General features: G+C 38.8%; 5 protein-coding genes across 6 annotated transcripts in view; 2 read left to right on the plus strand and 3 right to left on the minus strand.

The window, feature by feature from the left end:
- Ugt36F1 (UDP-glycosyltransferase family 36 member F1) overlaps positions 1 to 14078 on the minus strand; it is a 28859-nt gene that overhangs the window by 4729 nt on the left and 10052 nt on the right. Inside the window, exons 1-2 of one of the 2 annotated variants that reach the window (XM_070277793.1) lie at positions 4619 to 4638; positions 1635 to 1898 (exon numbers count right to left, since the gene is read on the minus strand). In XM_070277793.1, coding sequence (XP_070133894.1) covers positions 1635 to 1898; positions 4619 to 4621 — 267 coding nt within the window. In that variant the 5' untranslated portion in view covers positions 4622 to 4638. Of the gene's footprint in view, positions 1 to 1634; positions 1899 to 4618; positions 4639 to 14078 lie in introns of those variants that run through there. The other variant, XM_070277794.1, reaches the window with a different exon arrangement.
- Positions 7154 to 7515, minus strand: LOC108131147 (uncharacterized). The gene has a single exon (XM_017249881.3). It carries the CDS (start codon positions 7513 to 7515, stop codon positions 7279 to 7281), a length of 237 nt encoding a protein of 78 aa, XP_017105370.1. The 3' UTR covers positions 7154 to 7278.
- LOC108131148 (uncharacterized) lies at positions 7542 to 7904 on the minus strand. Its single transcript, XM_017249882.3, has 2 exons — positions 7756 to 7904; positions 7542 to 7678 (listed from the first exon to the last, which is right to left on the minus strand). The coding sequence occupies exons 1-2, from the start codon at positions 7902 to 7904 to the stop codon at positions 7576 to 7578; spliced, it is 252 nt and encodes an 83-aa protein (XP_017105371.2). The 3' UTR covers positions 7542 to 7575.
- On the plus strand, positions 9727 to 9988 carry LOC108131138 (uncharacterized). Its single transcript, XM_017249867.3, has 2 exons — positions 9727 to 9779; positions 9834 to 9988. The coding sequence occupies exons 1-2, from the start codon at positions 9727 to 9729 to the stop codon at positions 9931 to 9933; spliced, it is 153 nt and encodes a 50-aa protein (XP_017105356.1). The 3' UTR covers positions 9934 to 9988.
- Positions 10030 to 10415, plus strand: LOC108131137 (uncharacterized). Its single transcript, XM_017249866.3, has one exon. It carries the CDS (start codon positions 10030 to 10032, stop codon positions 10243 to 10245), a length of 216 nt encoding a protein of 71 aa, XP_017105355.3. The 3' UTR covers positions 10246 to 10415.

Below are 14078 nucleotides of genomic sequence, written 5' to 3' on the forward strand. Positions count from 1 at the left end.
GATTCTCCACCATTCTGTATCAAAATCCTGAGACAAAGAATTTTTTCAATTTTTTGTCCATTTTTCCTGATGGGATCCCTGCAAATGGGGTTTTCCCCTATAGGGCCCACTGCGATGACTATATCTTCCCCACTTCTCATCCGATTCTCAAGCGGAGTGTTTTAGACGATTTCTGGATCGATTCTCCACCATTCTGCATCAAAATCCTGAGACAAAATATTTTTTCAATTTTTTGTCCATTTTTCCTGATGGGATCCCTGCAAATGGGGTTTTCCCCTATAGGGCCCACTGCGATGGCTATATCTTCCCCAATTCTCATCCGATTCTTAAGCGGAGTGTTTTAGACGATTTCTGGATCGATTCTCCACCATTCTGTATCAAAATCCTGAGACAAAGAATTTTTTGTCCATTTTTCCTGATGGGATCCCTGTAAATGGGGTTTTCCCCTATAGGGCCCACTGCGATGGCTATATCTTCCCCAATTCTCATCCGATTCTTAAGGGGATTGTTTTAAACGATTTCTGGATCGATTCTCCACCATTCTGTATCAAAATCCTGAGACAAAGAATTTTTTCAATTTTTTGTCCATTTTTCCTGATGGGATCCCTGGGAATGGGGTTTTCCCCTATAGGGCCCACTGCGATGGCTATATCTTCCCCAATTGCCATCCGATTCTTAAGCGGAGTGTTTTAAACGATTTCTGGATCGATTCTCCACCATTCTGCATCAAAATCCTGAGACAAAATATTTTTTAAATTTTTTGTCCATTTTTCCTGATGGGACCCCTGCAAATGGGGTTTTCCCCTATATGGGCCCACTGCGATGGGTATATCTTCCCCAATTCTCATCCGATTCTTAAGCGGAGTGTTTTAAACGATTTCTGGATCGATTCTCCACCATTCTGCATCAAAATCCTGAGACAAAATATTTTTTCAATTTTTTGTCCATTTTTCCTGATGGGATCCCTGGGAATGGGGTTTTCCCCTATAGGGCCCACTGCGATGGCTATATCTTCCCCAATTGTCATCCGATTCTTAAGCGGAGTGTTTTAAACGATTTCTGGATTAAACGATTTCTAGATCGATTCACCACCATTCTGCATCAAAATCCTGGGCGAAATATTTTTTTGATTTTTTCTCCATTTTTCGTGATGATTGGAAATGAAGGATCCCTTGAAAATAGGGTTTTTCCCTATAGGGTCCACGATGACTTCTATATCTTTCCCAATTCTCATCCAATTCTCAAGCCCACAGTGAAGGCTATATCTTCCCCAATTCTGATCGCGGCCCTTCCGACTTATATACTGCGTGCAAAGAAAGGAAGGGTGTATTCAAGTCGAGAGATGGGAGTTAAAGTATTATAAATACTATTACGATTATTTTCCTAAATATTTTTGCAACAGGCCTAGATTTTTATGCAGTCAAGACAACTTTTTTACATTTCCGAGGGCAATTGTCAGTTGCCTTTTTTAATGACAAGATTTGAGTAACGGCTTTTGTCTTTATATTTTGGAGCTTAATTGAAAAATTGCATTTTTTTTATGAAATAGTTATGGTTAACTGGTTTATGGAATTGTTTAGCCAACAATTTTGGAGCCAGTTGTGAAAATTTGTAATTGAAAATAGTTCACTCACCTTTAAATCCACCATATCAGTAAGAACCGGCATCCCATGGAACACGTAGTCCGTATAGTTGTCTATTGGCTTCTCAAGTGGGAAATAGCTATACATGCTTATGTTGTGACCCCTTTTGGCCAAGGCCAAAAAAATGGGACGAAAGAAGTTAAAGTGACTCTTGCCAGGATGGGAAAACAATCCCAGAATTTGGGCCGCTCCTGTGATCTCCCATCCGACGCAGAATAGCACTAGAGATATACATAACAGCTGCATCACCGAAACCTTTTCATAAAAATAATATAAGAACTAAGTTAAAAAAGTAGTCATAGCCGATGCATTATTATTAACCAAGTGGAAGCCACACAAAAGAGTAAGATCCAACTGTATGTGATAGGGTGCTTGGTTGCACCAGGAACTGGATTTTATTGCTTAAGTATGTTTAGATCGTGACTTTGCCTTGGTTGTATTAGGCAGACCTTTAGGAAAGACCGTTTCTTTCAAAGCTCTAGCTATTAGAAGATATTAAGCCAAATTATTTTAAAGGTTAGATTTTGTCATGTATTATTTGTTATCCGTCGAGTGTTATCCACACTCAACTTCAATTTAATTCAAGTTTTCTTTATTTACTTCAATATCGAACTATTTTTAATTGGATTATAATTGGCCTTATATACATTTTTTTTAATTGGTACAATTATAGAATTTTATTTTACTCAGCTTGTACCTGTCCTCTTTTTCGAATTAAAAACAAAATCATGTTATAAAGATTTGATAGGATTCTAATACCACTTGACGACTGCCTTCTCGAAGGTAGAATGCAACTCCATACAGCCACGATCTACGATCAACTGAATGCTGTTACAGCGACTCGGTTTACTCAGTTCAAATTGCAACGGTGTTTTGCATTTTCTTACTTTTAGCCGAGACAATGTTTTCCGATATATATATATATACAATATGTATATATAAGGCCCGAACCCAAACAAGCCGACACATACTCCCCGCAAGTCATGAACAATTTGCGGTGGGTCATTAGATTGCTAAATCAAGTTTCTTGAGGAGGGGAAAGTCTCAGAAAAGTCGGCTCCAAAAGGGCTTGGTGAATATGCAGGTTACATAAATGATGGCACTAGCCATAGTGCTATGAATGAATGGTTATTGTTTAAATCAATAAACCGTTAATATGCGTATACCATAAATATATTACTAAGTTTATTTATGTCGCTGGCTTTTAAATTTGAATTTCCAATTTGTTTTTTTACATTTCAAAAATATATGTTTCTGAAAAAATCTGTAAAAAAGACCACACTGACTATAAAGGACAATTTTCTTTGCATACTTTTAGATGTTTTCTTTTTCACAATGATTTAAATTTGAAAATATGTCACATGCTTTTTGGAACATTCAAATAATGATACTTTTTTGCTCAAGAAATCATGCCAAACTAAAAGTGGTACAAAAAATATGTTTCATAAACAGGTTTAAATGTATTTATTAAAATTTTCAATGACTTCGTAGGACACGTTTAGCAACAGTTGTCAAAGTCACTTCTTCAAAAGCGTCTCCCAACTTCGTCAGTTGCTCTTGGCGTTTCTAATTAAATTTCTGTTTGACAATAATCGTAATTTTTGAGATACTAATTTCAAAATGGTGCACCATATAAAATATCTTTCAAATGGGGTCTACGTTTAGCATCCTTCTGAACGCAGGTCGTTAAAATTTAGGGAAAATAATAAGCAAAATTTTCCACGTCTCGCCTAATTAGCGCAGCAGTCGCAACCGAAACAAAAACAAACTGGACGATGCCAACAGTCTGAGGAGGCGGTGGATGAATAGGATGAGGGTTAGGTTTCACCAGGAAGTGTTCAGTTTTAATATTTGTGTCACGTCATTAAAACTCTGACTTAATTATGAATACTTTTCAGAACTGAAAAGTTTCGCCAGATTATCAAATCAACAGCTTGAGCAGCCAAAAGCTTTAAACGTTAAAACCATTTTGTTTTTCGAGGACCTTCTTTGGAAACATTTTCCTGAAGGTGTTTTATATCGATAAACATCTGGCTAAGTATAGAAGAGAAAAATCACTTGGTAAAATTGTTGGTGGGAAAGAATTTCCCGGTATCAATTTATTTTAACGTTTGGACATTCAAGCTCCCTGACTTTATAACTTTTCGCACTTTTGTTGTAGGTAATTTATTTTTCAATGGCAATAAAATGGAATTTAAAGTGATACGAAATCGTATAGAAAATTCGCAGATAAGCGGGCAAAAGGGTTGTCCTAAGACGGCGCGTGTCCGTTTGAAAATGTGGGTGGGGCTTGCGCCATTTTCCAGCCATTTACATTTAATAGAAGTTCATGAAATGATAAGGCAGTGTACACATGTGTGGACTTTAGGGTGAGCGCTCGCAAACGTGTGAAATTTATAACAAATCAATAAAATGACAATAGGTGCAAACTTTATCGACACGCCACGTCCAAAAAGAAGTGGGGCGGAACGTCGTTCCATTCAGACTGAATTGAGACTGAATAAAAAATTGTGGATGGTCGGAGGGTGTTGAAAGACTGTCTGAAAATCCCAACGAAACTTTTCGATAACCAATTTTTCGCACGGAAGTGCAATTTGAAGTGAAGTATCCATAACCCTGAGTCCGTTTCTTCCTTAGAGTGAATTTCGACAAATGCGGAAATTATACAGAGAAAGTTTATAATACAGTTGTGTCATCCATCGCTTGGTCCTTTCCTAGGGAATATTGGGCTTTGAAAAGAAGAACGAAGAAATTAAGTTTATTGCAAATGCAGGTTTGTTAGTAACTCTATAGAACAAATCGAATTGTTTTCCAGCTAGGGACTCCCATATTTACTAAGGTATGATAAATTACTAAAGTCAAAGCATTCTAATTGTCGCATTCTAAAGCATTCTAAATATCTAATTGTCGAATTTGGATAATCGAATTAAACATATTTTGTAATGGCGGTGCCATAACTAAATCAAGGGTCTCACCATTTCACGCACAAACCAGGCGTGAACATTGCGTGCCTGCCCTCAGTACATTTTGCTTCTATCACTTACAGGTGTATTTAATTGACAGGCCAAACTATTTAATACCAAGTCACGTGATCTATATACTTGACGCCAAACAAAGACAGCAACTGATTTTCCTCGACCTGAGTCCCTCTGGCTTTCTCTGCTTTAAGCCGTCTAAGAGACTGACGCTTTTGACTAAGACATTTTCGAGTAACTCACCCCGCGTCTTCGTGTTTTCTCGAATAAATCGATTAACAAACAAAGTTCAGAGCTGAGTGCTCCGGGTATATGTGCTGTAGCTATTTCCGTGACAGTAATCAATTTATTTTTGGCAGTGCGTTTCCGCCCGAAGAACATGGACATACCTGAAGTCAGATCCCCCTGCAGTTTTCTCCCTCCCCAGAAAACCCTCTCTCTTGTCTGCTTTGGAAAAGAAGTTTTATTTCGATTTAGCTTTTGGCACAACGATTTCCGCACAAATGTCGATAAATCATCAAAACGAAATAGTCGGGGAAGGTAAGAGAAAGAAATACTAACATTATTAATGGAGTTTTTGGTAAAACTTAAAAACCTTTTGTTTTGTTTATGCATTTTTGAATGTTAAAAATAGATAAATTAAAATATCAATCTGTTTATAAGAAAGCTTCAAAGTTTTTAATTTCGAATTATCTCTCAGTGTAGGAGCTTTCTGCTGGCGTGACAGATAAAGTTGAAAGACGCTTTGGAGCATATGTGGTAGCTAGCATTGAAGGGTTATCCTGTCTGTTAATCAATTACTCACTCCCCATATCTTTTTGGTTTTTAATTAATTTGCAACGGATTTGGGGACACGTGAGCAATTCGTGGCTTTTAAAAGGAAGACGAAGGAAGCATTTTGCCTGCTTAATAATTATTTTTTTAAAACAACATTTAGTAAAAGAGCCGCCAATATCGTTGTCCATTCTGACACAACGTGACGTCCATTTAGGGTCAAGTGCTGGAATTGATGTTTCGTTTATGATTTATCGTCATGGACGATCCCTTCACTCGCTAATGGTCGACATATTGCAAAAACAGAAACAAAAACTAAATTAGACATAATAGAGCTGAGAAAGGGGGTGGCAAATGGGTCGTTTCAGATAAGTCGTCATGCTGTCATAATCATCCCAAGACAGCATCCATCCATCGCCCTTTTTGCAACGCCCACACAGAACAGGGCTACCCCCGTTAACCCCCCTTGACTGCCCCTTCCATGGTCTGGCACTTACTGATGTAATAACCATGTTTTCAGCTTGTAATGCGGCAGGGCAACAAAAACACTATGTGGGGGTGAAAGCCAAGTTCCCAAGAAGTTCCCTCGCGGACGAGGGTGAGAAGCAGTTTCAATGGGGTTCGAGGGTTGCCTTTGTTCTCAGCGGTATTTTTGAATTGTTTTTGGAAGCTAAATGTGTGATAATTTAATGACCGTCGCCGCATCACTCTCCCAAATTTCGGCAACAGGACATACCCAGGATAGAAGAGCACACACCCGGCGATTATGCTATAACTCAATCCTCACTTCAAACGCGTTGAGCGTTTAATTTAGTGGAATAATAAAAATGTTTTTGGGGCATAAAAATCTGTGGCTGGCGATGATTTGTGCACTCTCGATGTAACAGATTGTCTTTTAATTTTTCGAGTCAGCCAACTGTGTAGCCCACTCATTTTCGGTGGCGAAAACCTTTGATTGCGAGGGTGCCGAATGGGAACCCTGGTGTCTGGCGGCATGATTTTTGCGGCCCGGCAACAGTTTAGTCATTGATTTGCCGATTATTGAGAGTAGTGCCTACTGGCATAACTAGTTTGCTGGCTTTTCAGCTGTTCGGATTCTATATGAGTACATCTGATGTTGAACACGTTTTTTCTTAAAATTATCATAAGCATACCTGTCCAACTCATTTCCAATGATTTCTGGTTTTCTGGTGCGACAGGGTGGTGAGTGGTAAGCATAAACAAAAAAAATTTTAAACTTATCTTTAAAACAAAGGAACAATTCTTTCTTATGTGACCTAGGGTCAAAGTTTTAAATAGGCTTATATATTACGCATTATTACATAAAACCATAAAACATACAAAAAAAATTTTCCCAATATTAATCTTTCATTGAATCCTTGCATTGCATTGTCCTTCTTGCCCTTTTTCGACTTTCCTAAACTACAGAACTTACAAATCTCAGAAAGTCAACGAAGATTTATACAAATCCTGGTAAGCTAAATGCTAAAGCTTTTGATTGGCGCTAATGTGAAAATATGGCACCAAAATGGAAATAACCGGAATATGAAATGCGCAAAAATCGCAAACATACACGCACAGTGTCGGCTATTTGCATATGACAAAGTGAGGCAGACAGCCGCAAACAATGAAAAATGAGGCCAACGAATGCTCGTAGGCTTAGCTGGGGTAATTCAATATGGCAAAATAAAAAATTCTGCAATAAATAAATTTCCTGGAGCCCGGGCAGCACGTGACTGCTTGGATTTATGAGACAATTAATTATTGGAAAATTTTTTGTGAATTAATTTATTTCATTATTTTTTGACAGGTAATAGGTATTTGATACTGCTGTCCGTCATCCCTTCTAACCTCTCCAGTGTTCGGAATCTAGCCGCTTTGTCTTCCTAGCAGAAATGAAGGGCGTTGAATTCATCCCGATTGTTGGTGACCATTTGGTTATATTTGAAGGCTGCCGATTGCTTGTGGGAGCTGCTCTGAACCGTGAGCCTAGAATTCCGTAAAAAGCTGTCTGCCGGACTACTGGATACGGCGTACTTTCCGCCCAGACCCTCCACAGCTCGCATTGGACTCAGATGCTTGGCTGGAATGGCCTTGTTGGGAGTACGAGTTTGGTGGACCATTTTTAACAAATATGTTTTTAAGTTTCAACAGGAGCTAAAATAAGCTTGGATCGGAGTGGTTCAGGGCACACTGGAGAGCCGCGTGAGCACAGAGAATTCCAGACAGTTGCCGCAGTTACTGGTGCGTGAGCCGCCCTTTTTTGAGGAAAGGTGCTTAGAAAGACTGAAAATGTTAAAGAAACATAACAAATCGATATTATTTTTGATCGTAGCTCTTCATTTTAATTTTCTCCACCTCACCTTAAATTATTGAGTAGCTTGGACTTCGTGTCCGGTGTCTTCATTGACACATTTGTTGCTACACAAAGGGGAAAAATATTTGTAGTCTTTTGGGAATAACCGTTGTTGGTAACGACTGCGAAGTCTTCACGATTTAGTCTGTTCGACATTTAGCTGAGGGCGGCGCTTTTATATCGAAAGGCTTAGATCCCATCTTGCTGACCTCATCACGCGGCTAGAGCGTGCTGGACGTAAACTAGTTTTTTCGTCGATTGTGATAAAAAATCACCAGCCCAGACATTAGCAAAATTTCTTGTTTACCTCTTTAGGTGCGTCAATGGGACTATCATGGTAACACTAAGTTGGCCACGCGGTCCTCTATTGATGTGCAAAACGGTAAACATTTCCGAAGTCAGGAGAAAACAAATTCAAACACCCAAACTGGGGTAGTGTCGGTGGCAATCCATTTAACAAGTTTCTCTTCAGGATCTTATAGTATCATCCAAGTGTCTGTTCGATATACACCTGCCCTTTAAATTGGACGTGGTTGATATTTTTGAAAAACAAATTCAGTAAAACCTGTCTCTCAAAGTGTTATTATTTTTTACTTTCTTTTTTTTGTGTCTGGCCATTTTATTAATTATAGAGCCATGTGTCTGGCGCATTTGCATAATGCAGAATCAACCGAACATTCCGCAGACATATTAATTGGCTATACGATAAGTAAGGCGAGTGCAAAGTTTTGACATTAAAACACGACATCGAAAAAAAATAAAATTTTTGAAAAAATATCCCAATTTGAAAAAAGGAGTAATCATAATTTTATCTTGGTTTTTTTTAAGCTGATTTCGTTGTTTAAATTATTCAATCTATGTTCATGTATTACTTTTATATATGTATATGGTTTTGAACCTACCCTTTTCGAAAATATAACATAAATGCTGGAAAATGAGAATATTTATTAAAAAAAAGATTAAAATGATACGGCTACGGGCAACAGAGTTGTTTTCTTGATCGAATTGGCTGATGCAATGCAACTAAGATTTTTCATCAGCAGACGTCTTATGCATAATAAAATTTGTATACAGATAACGTCCGATCACATATTCATGCATATTCATATATGTATATATTAATATATAAAATATATATACATATAAGCGTAGGAAAATACCTAGTTTTAGTCAAGGTATTTCAGGGAAAAGTCTGTTCGTACATAAATATGTACAGCTCACATGTTGTTTTAAATTTTGGGATGACGTGTCATTCAAATCACCGGCCGGCTGGTCCAAATTTTATTGATTCGAAATTCGAAATATCATGTTTGTCGAAAGATGACCGAAAAACAACAGAAACTAATTACTATGGTATACTATGAGACGAAGAATATATACCCTTTCCGATATAATTATACCACTATCTATCAGAAGTGTATGTAGTTTTTTTCGACTCGACGATCCTTATAAAAACGTCTAACAGTTTTTTGGGGATTAAAAAATGCTTGAAATTCTGAAAGGGGTTTCCCAAATTCGACTTTCTCAACTTGTTGACTTGTTTGCAAATGTTTCGATAAAAACCAGTTGCTCTACAGCTTTAATTTGCATTGCTGTTCGCTTAAACGGGTTCGTCTCAGACAGAGACGCGGCGACATAGTCTGAGGCCACCTGAGGAGTTGGTAAGGTGGTCCAGAGTGGGGTTGGAGGGTGGTACTGGGGGTGGAAGACGCACTGCAAGGCGGGTTCAGCAGCCCGATCTGCAGTTGTTGCTGCGAGACTCTAACGTTACTTACTCCAAAGAACTATGACGCAGTAAGTAGTGTCTCTGTCAGGCAGTGCACTCAGATTAAAGCGGCGTATTTAAACCAGGTGGGATTCGGTGCAGGCTCAGTAGAAAGTACAGAGCGGAGAAGTGCTGGTCTGAGCTATCCGTAGTGCGAGCTGTGAAATTACCTTTCTTTTTATTCGATGAGCAATTAGCAAAAGTTGTGTGTCAATGCCAAAAATTAGCAACACCGATGCAAAACAGAAGTTGTTGAAGCAATCAAGGTATGTATTGGAGCAATGAATAATGTAAAGGAATTTAAATGACATAACTTCCAGATTGAGCAAAAGTCTGTCATCCAAAAAAGGATCGCGTACGGGTAACTCGGCCAACAATAAGGAACTCAAAGTGCTCACCCTCCTTCAAACTGTACCGTGAACTTTGAACTTTCACAGAAATTCATTAGAAGCGCAGCTTGTGTAATCGGCAAAAATTTCTCATCAAAAAGATCCCCGTAGGAAGTCCACTGAAAAAATGGTCTATACTGAACGAAATGACAAGTGCATGAGCAGCACCGGCAAGGATAACTTCTCAAAAGTCCAAAGTCACTCAAAGCAGAATACTGGATCAGGACCCGCAACTGTATCAGGATCCAACTGGAGCCGTCAAGCTTCAAGTGCCGAGAAGTGGAAGTACAACTCTATGGTGAAAAACGACCGCGATAATTTCAACGGAATGCATTTCTCCTAAACACAATCTCATCCATAATTGGTGTCAGAGATGCATTTTTTGTTACTTCAAGCTGGATTTAGTGTTTCGCTTTAGGTTTATTTTATGCACTTAGGGTTAGCAATGTGATACAGATAAAATTAAAATAGTCCATTGGTTGAAAATTAAAAAAGAAAAAGATGCGCAATTAATATGAAGATTTTTAACATTCATGTGAAGGCCATGGGGTAAAGAATTAATCCATCATTTTAAAAATATAAATTTTTAGTAAGTTCACGTTAAGAAAAAATAATCAGATAAGTATCCCTATTACCCACCCTCTAATAACACTGTCATTTGACCTTGCCACTTGACTTTTCCGATTCCCATTGCATATTTTATTTTTCTACCACATTTGCATGAATTGCGGCTATTAGCTTGCTTAGGACAACCCTCTAACAGAGTCCGGATGGAGAGCACTTAATACGCATTAGATACGCTTATTTGACAGCCTCAATCTGCCGAGCGACTTCTGCAATATTGATGATGTCTGGCCGTCTAGCACCACTCCTCCTTTTCATCCCTTCACTCAGCAATCGCCCCATCTTTTCCCTTAAGCGTGTCCTTTTCGTTAGAAAACAAGTGTATCTCCCAAAGCAGCCGCAAAAGGACGACGTCCGTTTTTCGATACGGGATTGCCTTAGCCGTACACTTTGGAAAGTGCGAAATTTTTATAATTTTTCAATTGTATTGTTTGCCGGGACAGCCGGCGACGGGATTGGGACGGATGCTGCTGCGGTTGCCCTTCGGTTCTGACACACGACTGGGCAAGGACCCTGAGTCTGAGCTTCCCGGGACACGTGGCACACGGCTATTAGGAAATGCGATTTCCTTGACGGTGCTAATAGAATAAAATCCCAGCGCCCCCGTCTCACCTAAAAAAATAAATGTTGTGGCGTTTTGGGTTTTCCTTTTCCGGGGCCAGCTGCCCACTACACGGTAAAAATATTTATTTCATATTTTTTTAACGTATAGTTGACTTAATTAACATTAAAGTTCACATCCAGTTATGTTCTCGTTTCTGTACTTACAGTCATGGAGTTATTTTTAAAAACTGTCAGTGTATTCCACATAATTGAAGGTTTGATCTTACCCACCTCCAACGTTCTCTTCTGTTTCTGTCTGTCCTGAGCCTTGTAATTACTTTGTTTCCTAGCGCCGGGCGGTCCTAAGCAACCAACAGATTTCTTGTCACTTTTGGTGTCGTGCGATGCAATTAAAACCGCACCGCAGGTGTCCTTTGAACTTTGCCCCGAAAATAAACTGAGTGTCTAAGTATTTGCTTGTTGGTGTGGAATGTGTCAGTTGCAAGGCTTCCGAAACGGGACACCACGTTCTCTCTTCTGATCTATGTATTAACTTTGTTGATGCAGGGTAGAATCAATTATCATGTCTCTTTTATGGAAAAACCTCAAAAGGTTCCAGACTATTGGGGTGTTCTAGTTCTTTATAATAACGGACAATAATAATTTGAATTTTCCATCAATTTTTCTGGAAACATCCAATAAAAAATCAACATCCAATCAGAAGCTTTCACAGTCATGTCTATATACTTGCTAGTTTTCATCCGATTCTTTAGCGGAATACCTTAAACGATTTCTTTATTGATTTCCCATCAATCTGCATCATAACCCTGAAGCAAAAATATTTTTAAATCTTTTGTCATATTTTCTAGGGACTCTCCAGTGAAATGTCGAGATGTATGGGAAGGACCTAGACGGCCCACAGGGATATCTATATCTTAGGTGGTTTTCATCGGATTCTCAAGCGGAATACCTTAAACGATTTGTTGATCGATTCTCCTTCAATCTGCATTAAAAGCCAATAGCAAAAATATTTTTAGATTTTTCATCCATTTTTCTGGAGGGGTCTACCCAGAATTTTGAGGAATGTATGGGGACTACTCATAGGCCCACTGCAATATCCATATCTTTGCCAATTTTTATCGGATCCTTGAGGGGAATACCTTAAACGATTCGTAGATCGATTCTCCATCATCATGCATAAAAACCCAGAAGCGAAAATATTTTTAGATTTTTCATCAATTTTTCTGGGGGTCTACCCAGAATTTTGAGGAATGTATGGGGACTACTCATAGGCCCACTGCAATATCCATATCTTTGCCAATTTTCATCGGATCCTTGAGGGGAATACCTTAAACGATTCGTTGATCGATTCTCCATCAATCTGCATCAAAACCCAGAAGCGAAAATATTTTTATATTTTTCATCCATTTTTCTGGGGGTCTACCCTGAATTTTGAGGAATGTATGGGGAGTACTTATAGGCCCACTGCAATATCCATATCTTTGCCAATTTTCATCGGATCCTTGAGGGGAATACCTTAAACGATTCGTAGATCGATTCTCCATCATCCTGCATCAAAACCCAGAAGCGAAAATATTTTTAGATTTTTCATCCATTTTTCTGGGGGTCTGCCCAGAATTTTGAGGAATGTATGGGGAGTACCCGTAGGCCCACTGCAATATCCACATCTTTGCCAATTTTCATCCGATCCACAAGGGGAATACCTTAAACGATTCGTAGATCGATTCTCCATCATCCTACATCAAAACCCAGAAGCGAAAATATTTTTAGATTTTTCATCCATTTTTCTGGGGGTCTACCCAGAATTTTGAGGAATGTATGGGGAGTACCCGTAGGCCCACTGCAATATCCATATCTTTGCCAATTTTCATCGGATCCTTGAGGGGAATACCTTAAACGATTCGTAGATCGATTCTCCATCATCCTGCATCAAAACCCAGAAGAGCAAATATTTTTAGATTTTTCATCCATTTTACTGGGGGTCTACCCTGAATTTTGAGGAATGTATGGGGACTACTCATAGGCCCACTGAAATATCCATTTCTTTGCCAATTTTCATCGGATCCTTGAGGGGAATACCTTAAACAATTCGTAGATCGATTCTCTATCATCCTGCATCAAAACCCAGAAGCGAAAATATTTTTAGATTTTTCATCCATTTTTCTGGGGGTCTACCCAGAATTTTGAGGAATGTATGGGGAGTACCCGTAGGCCCACTGCAATATCCATATCTTTGCCAATTTTCATCGGATCCTTGAGGGGAATACCTTAAACGATTCCATCATCCTGCATCAAAACCCAGAAGAGCAAATATTTTTAGATTTTTCATCCATTTTTCTGGGGGTCTACCCTGAATTTTGAGGAATGTATGGGGACTACTCATAGGCCCACTGCAATATCCATATCTTTGCCAATTTTCATCGGATCCTTGAGGGGAATACCTTAAACGATTCGTAGATCGATTTTCCATCATCCTGCATCAAAACCCAGAAGAGCAAATATTTTTAGATTTTTCATCCATTTTTCTGGGGGTCTACCCTGAATTTTGAGGAATGTATGGGGAGTACTTATAGGCCCACTGCAATATCCATATCTTTGCCAATTTTCATCGGATCCTTGAGGGGAATACCTTAAACGATTCGTTGATCGATTCTCCATCAATCTGCATCAAAACCCAGAAACGAAAATATTTTTAGATTTTTTATCCAATTTTCTGGGGGTCTACCATGAATTTTGAGGAATGTATGGGGAGTACTTATAGGCCCACTGCAATATCCATATCTTTGCCAATTTTCATCGGATGCTTGAGGGGAATACCTTAAACGATTCGTAGATCGATGCTCCATCATCCTGCATCAAAACCCAGAAACGAAAATATTTTTAGATTTTTCATCCAATTTTCTGGGGGTCTACCATGAATTTTGAGGAATGTATGGGGACTACTCATAGGCCCACTGCAATATCCATATCTTTGCCAATTTTCATCGG

This window comes from Drosophila bipectinata, chromosome 2L (genome assembly GCF_030179905.1).
Source record: "Drosophila bipectinata strain 14024-0381.07 chromosome 2L, DbipHiC1v2, whole genome shotgun sequence".
NCBI classification, from domain to species: domain Eukaryota; kingdom Metazoa; phylum Arthropoda; class Insecta; order Diptera; family Drosophilidae; genus Drosophila; species Drosophila bipectinata.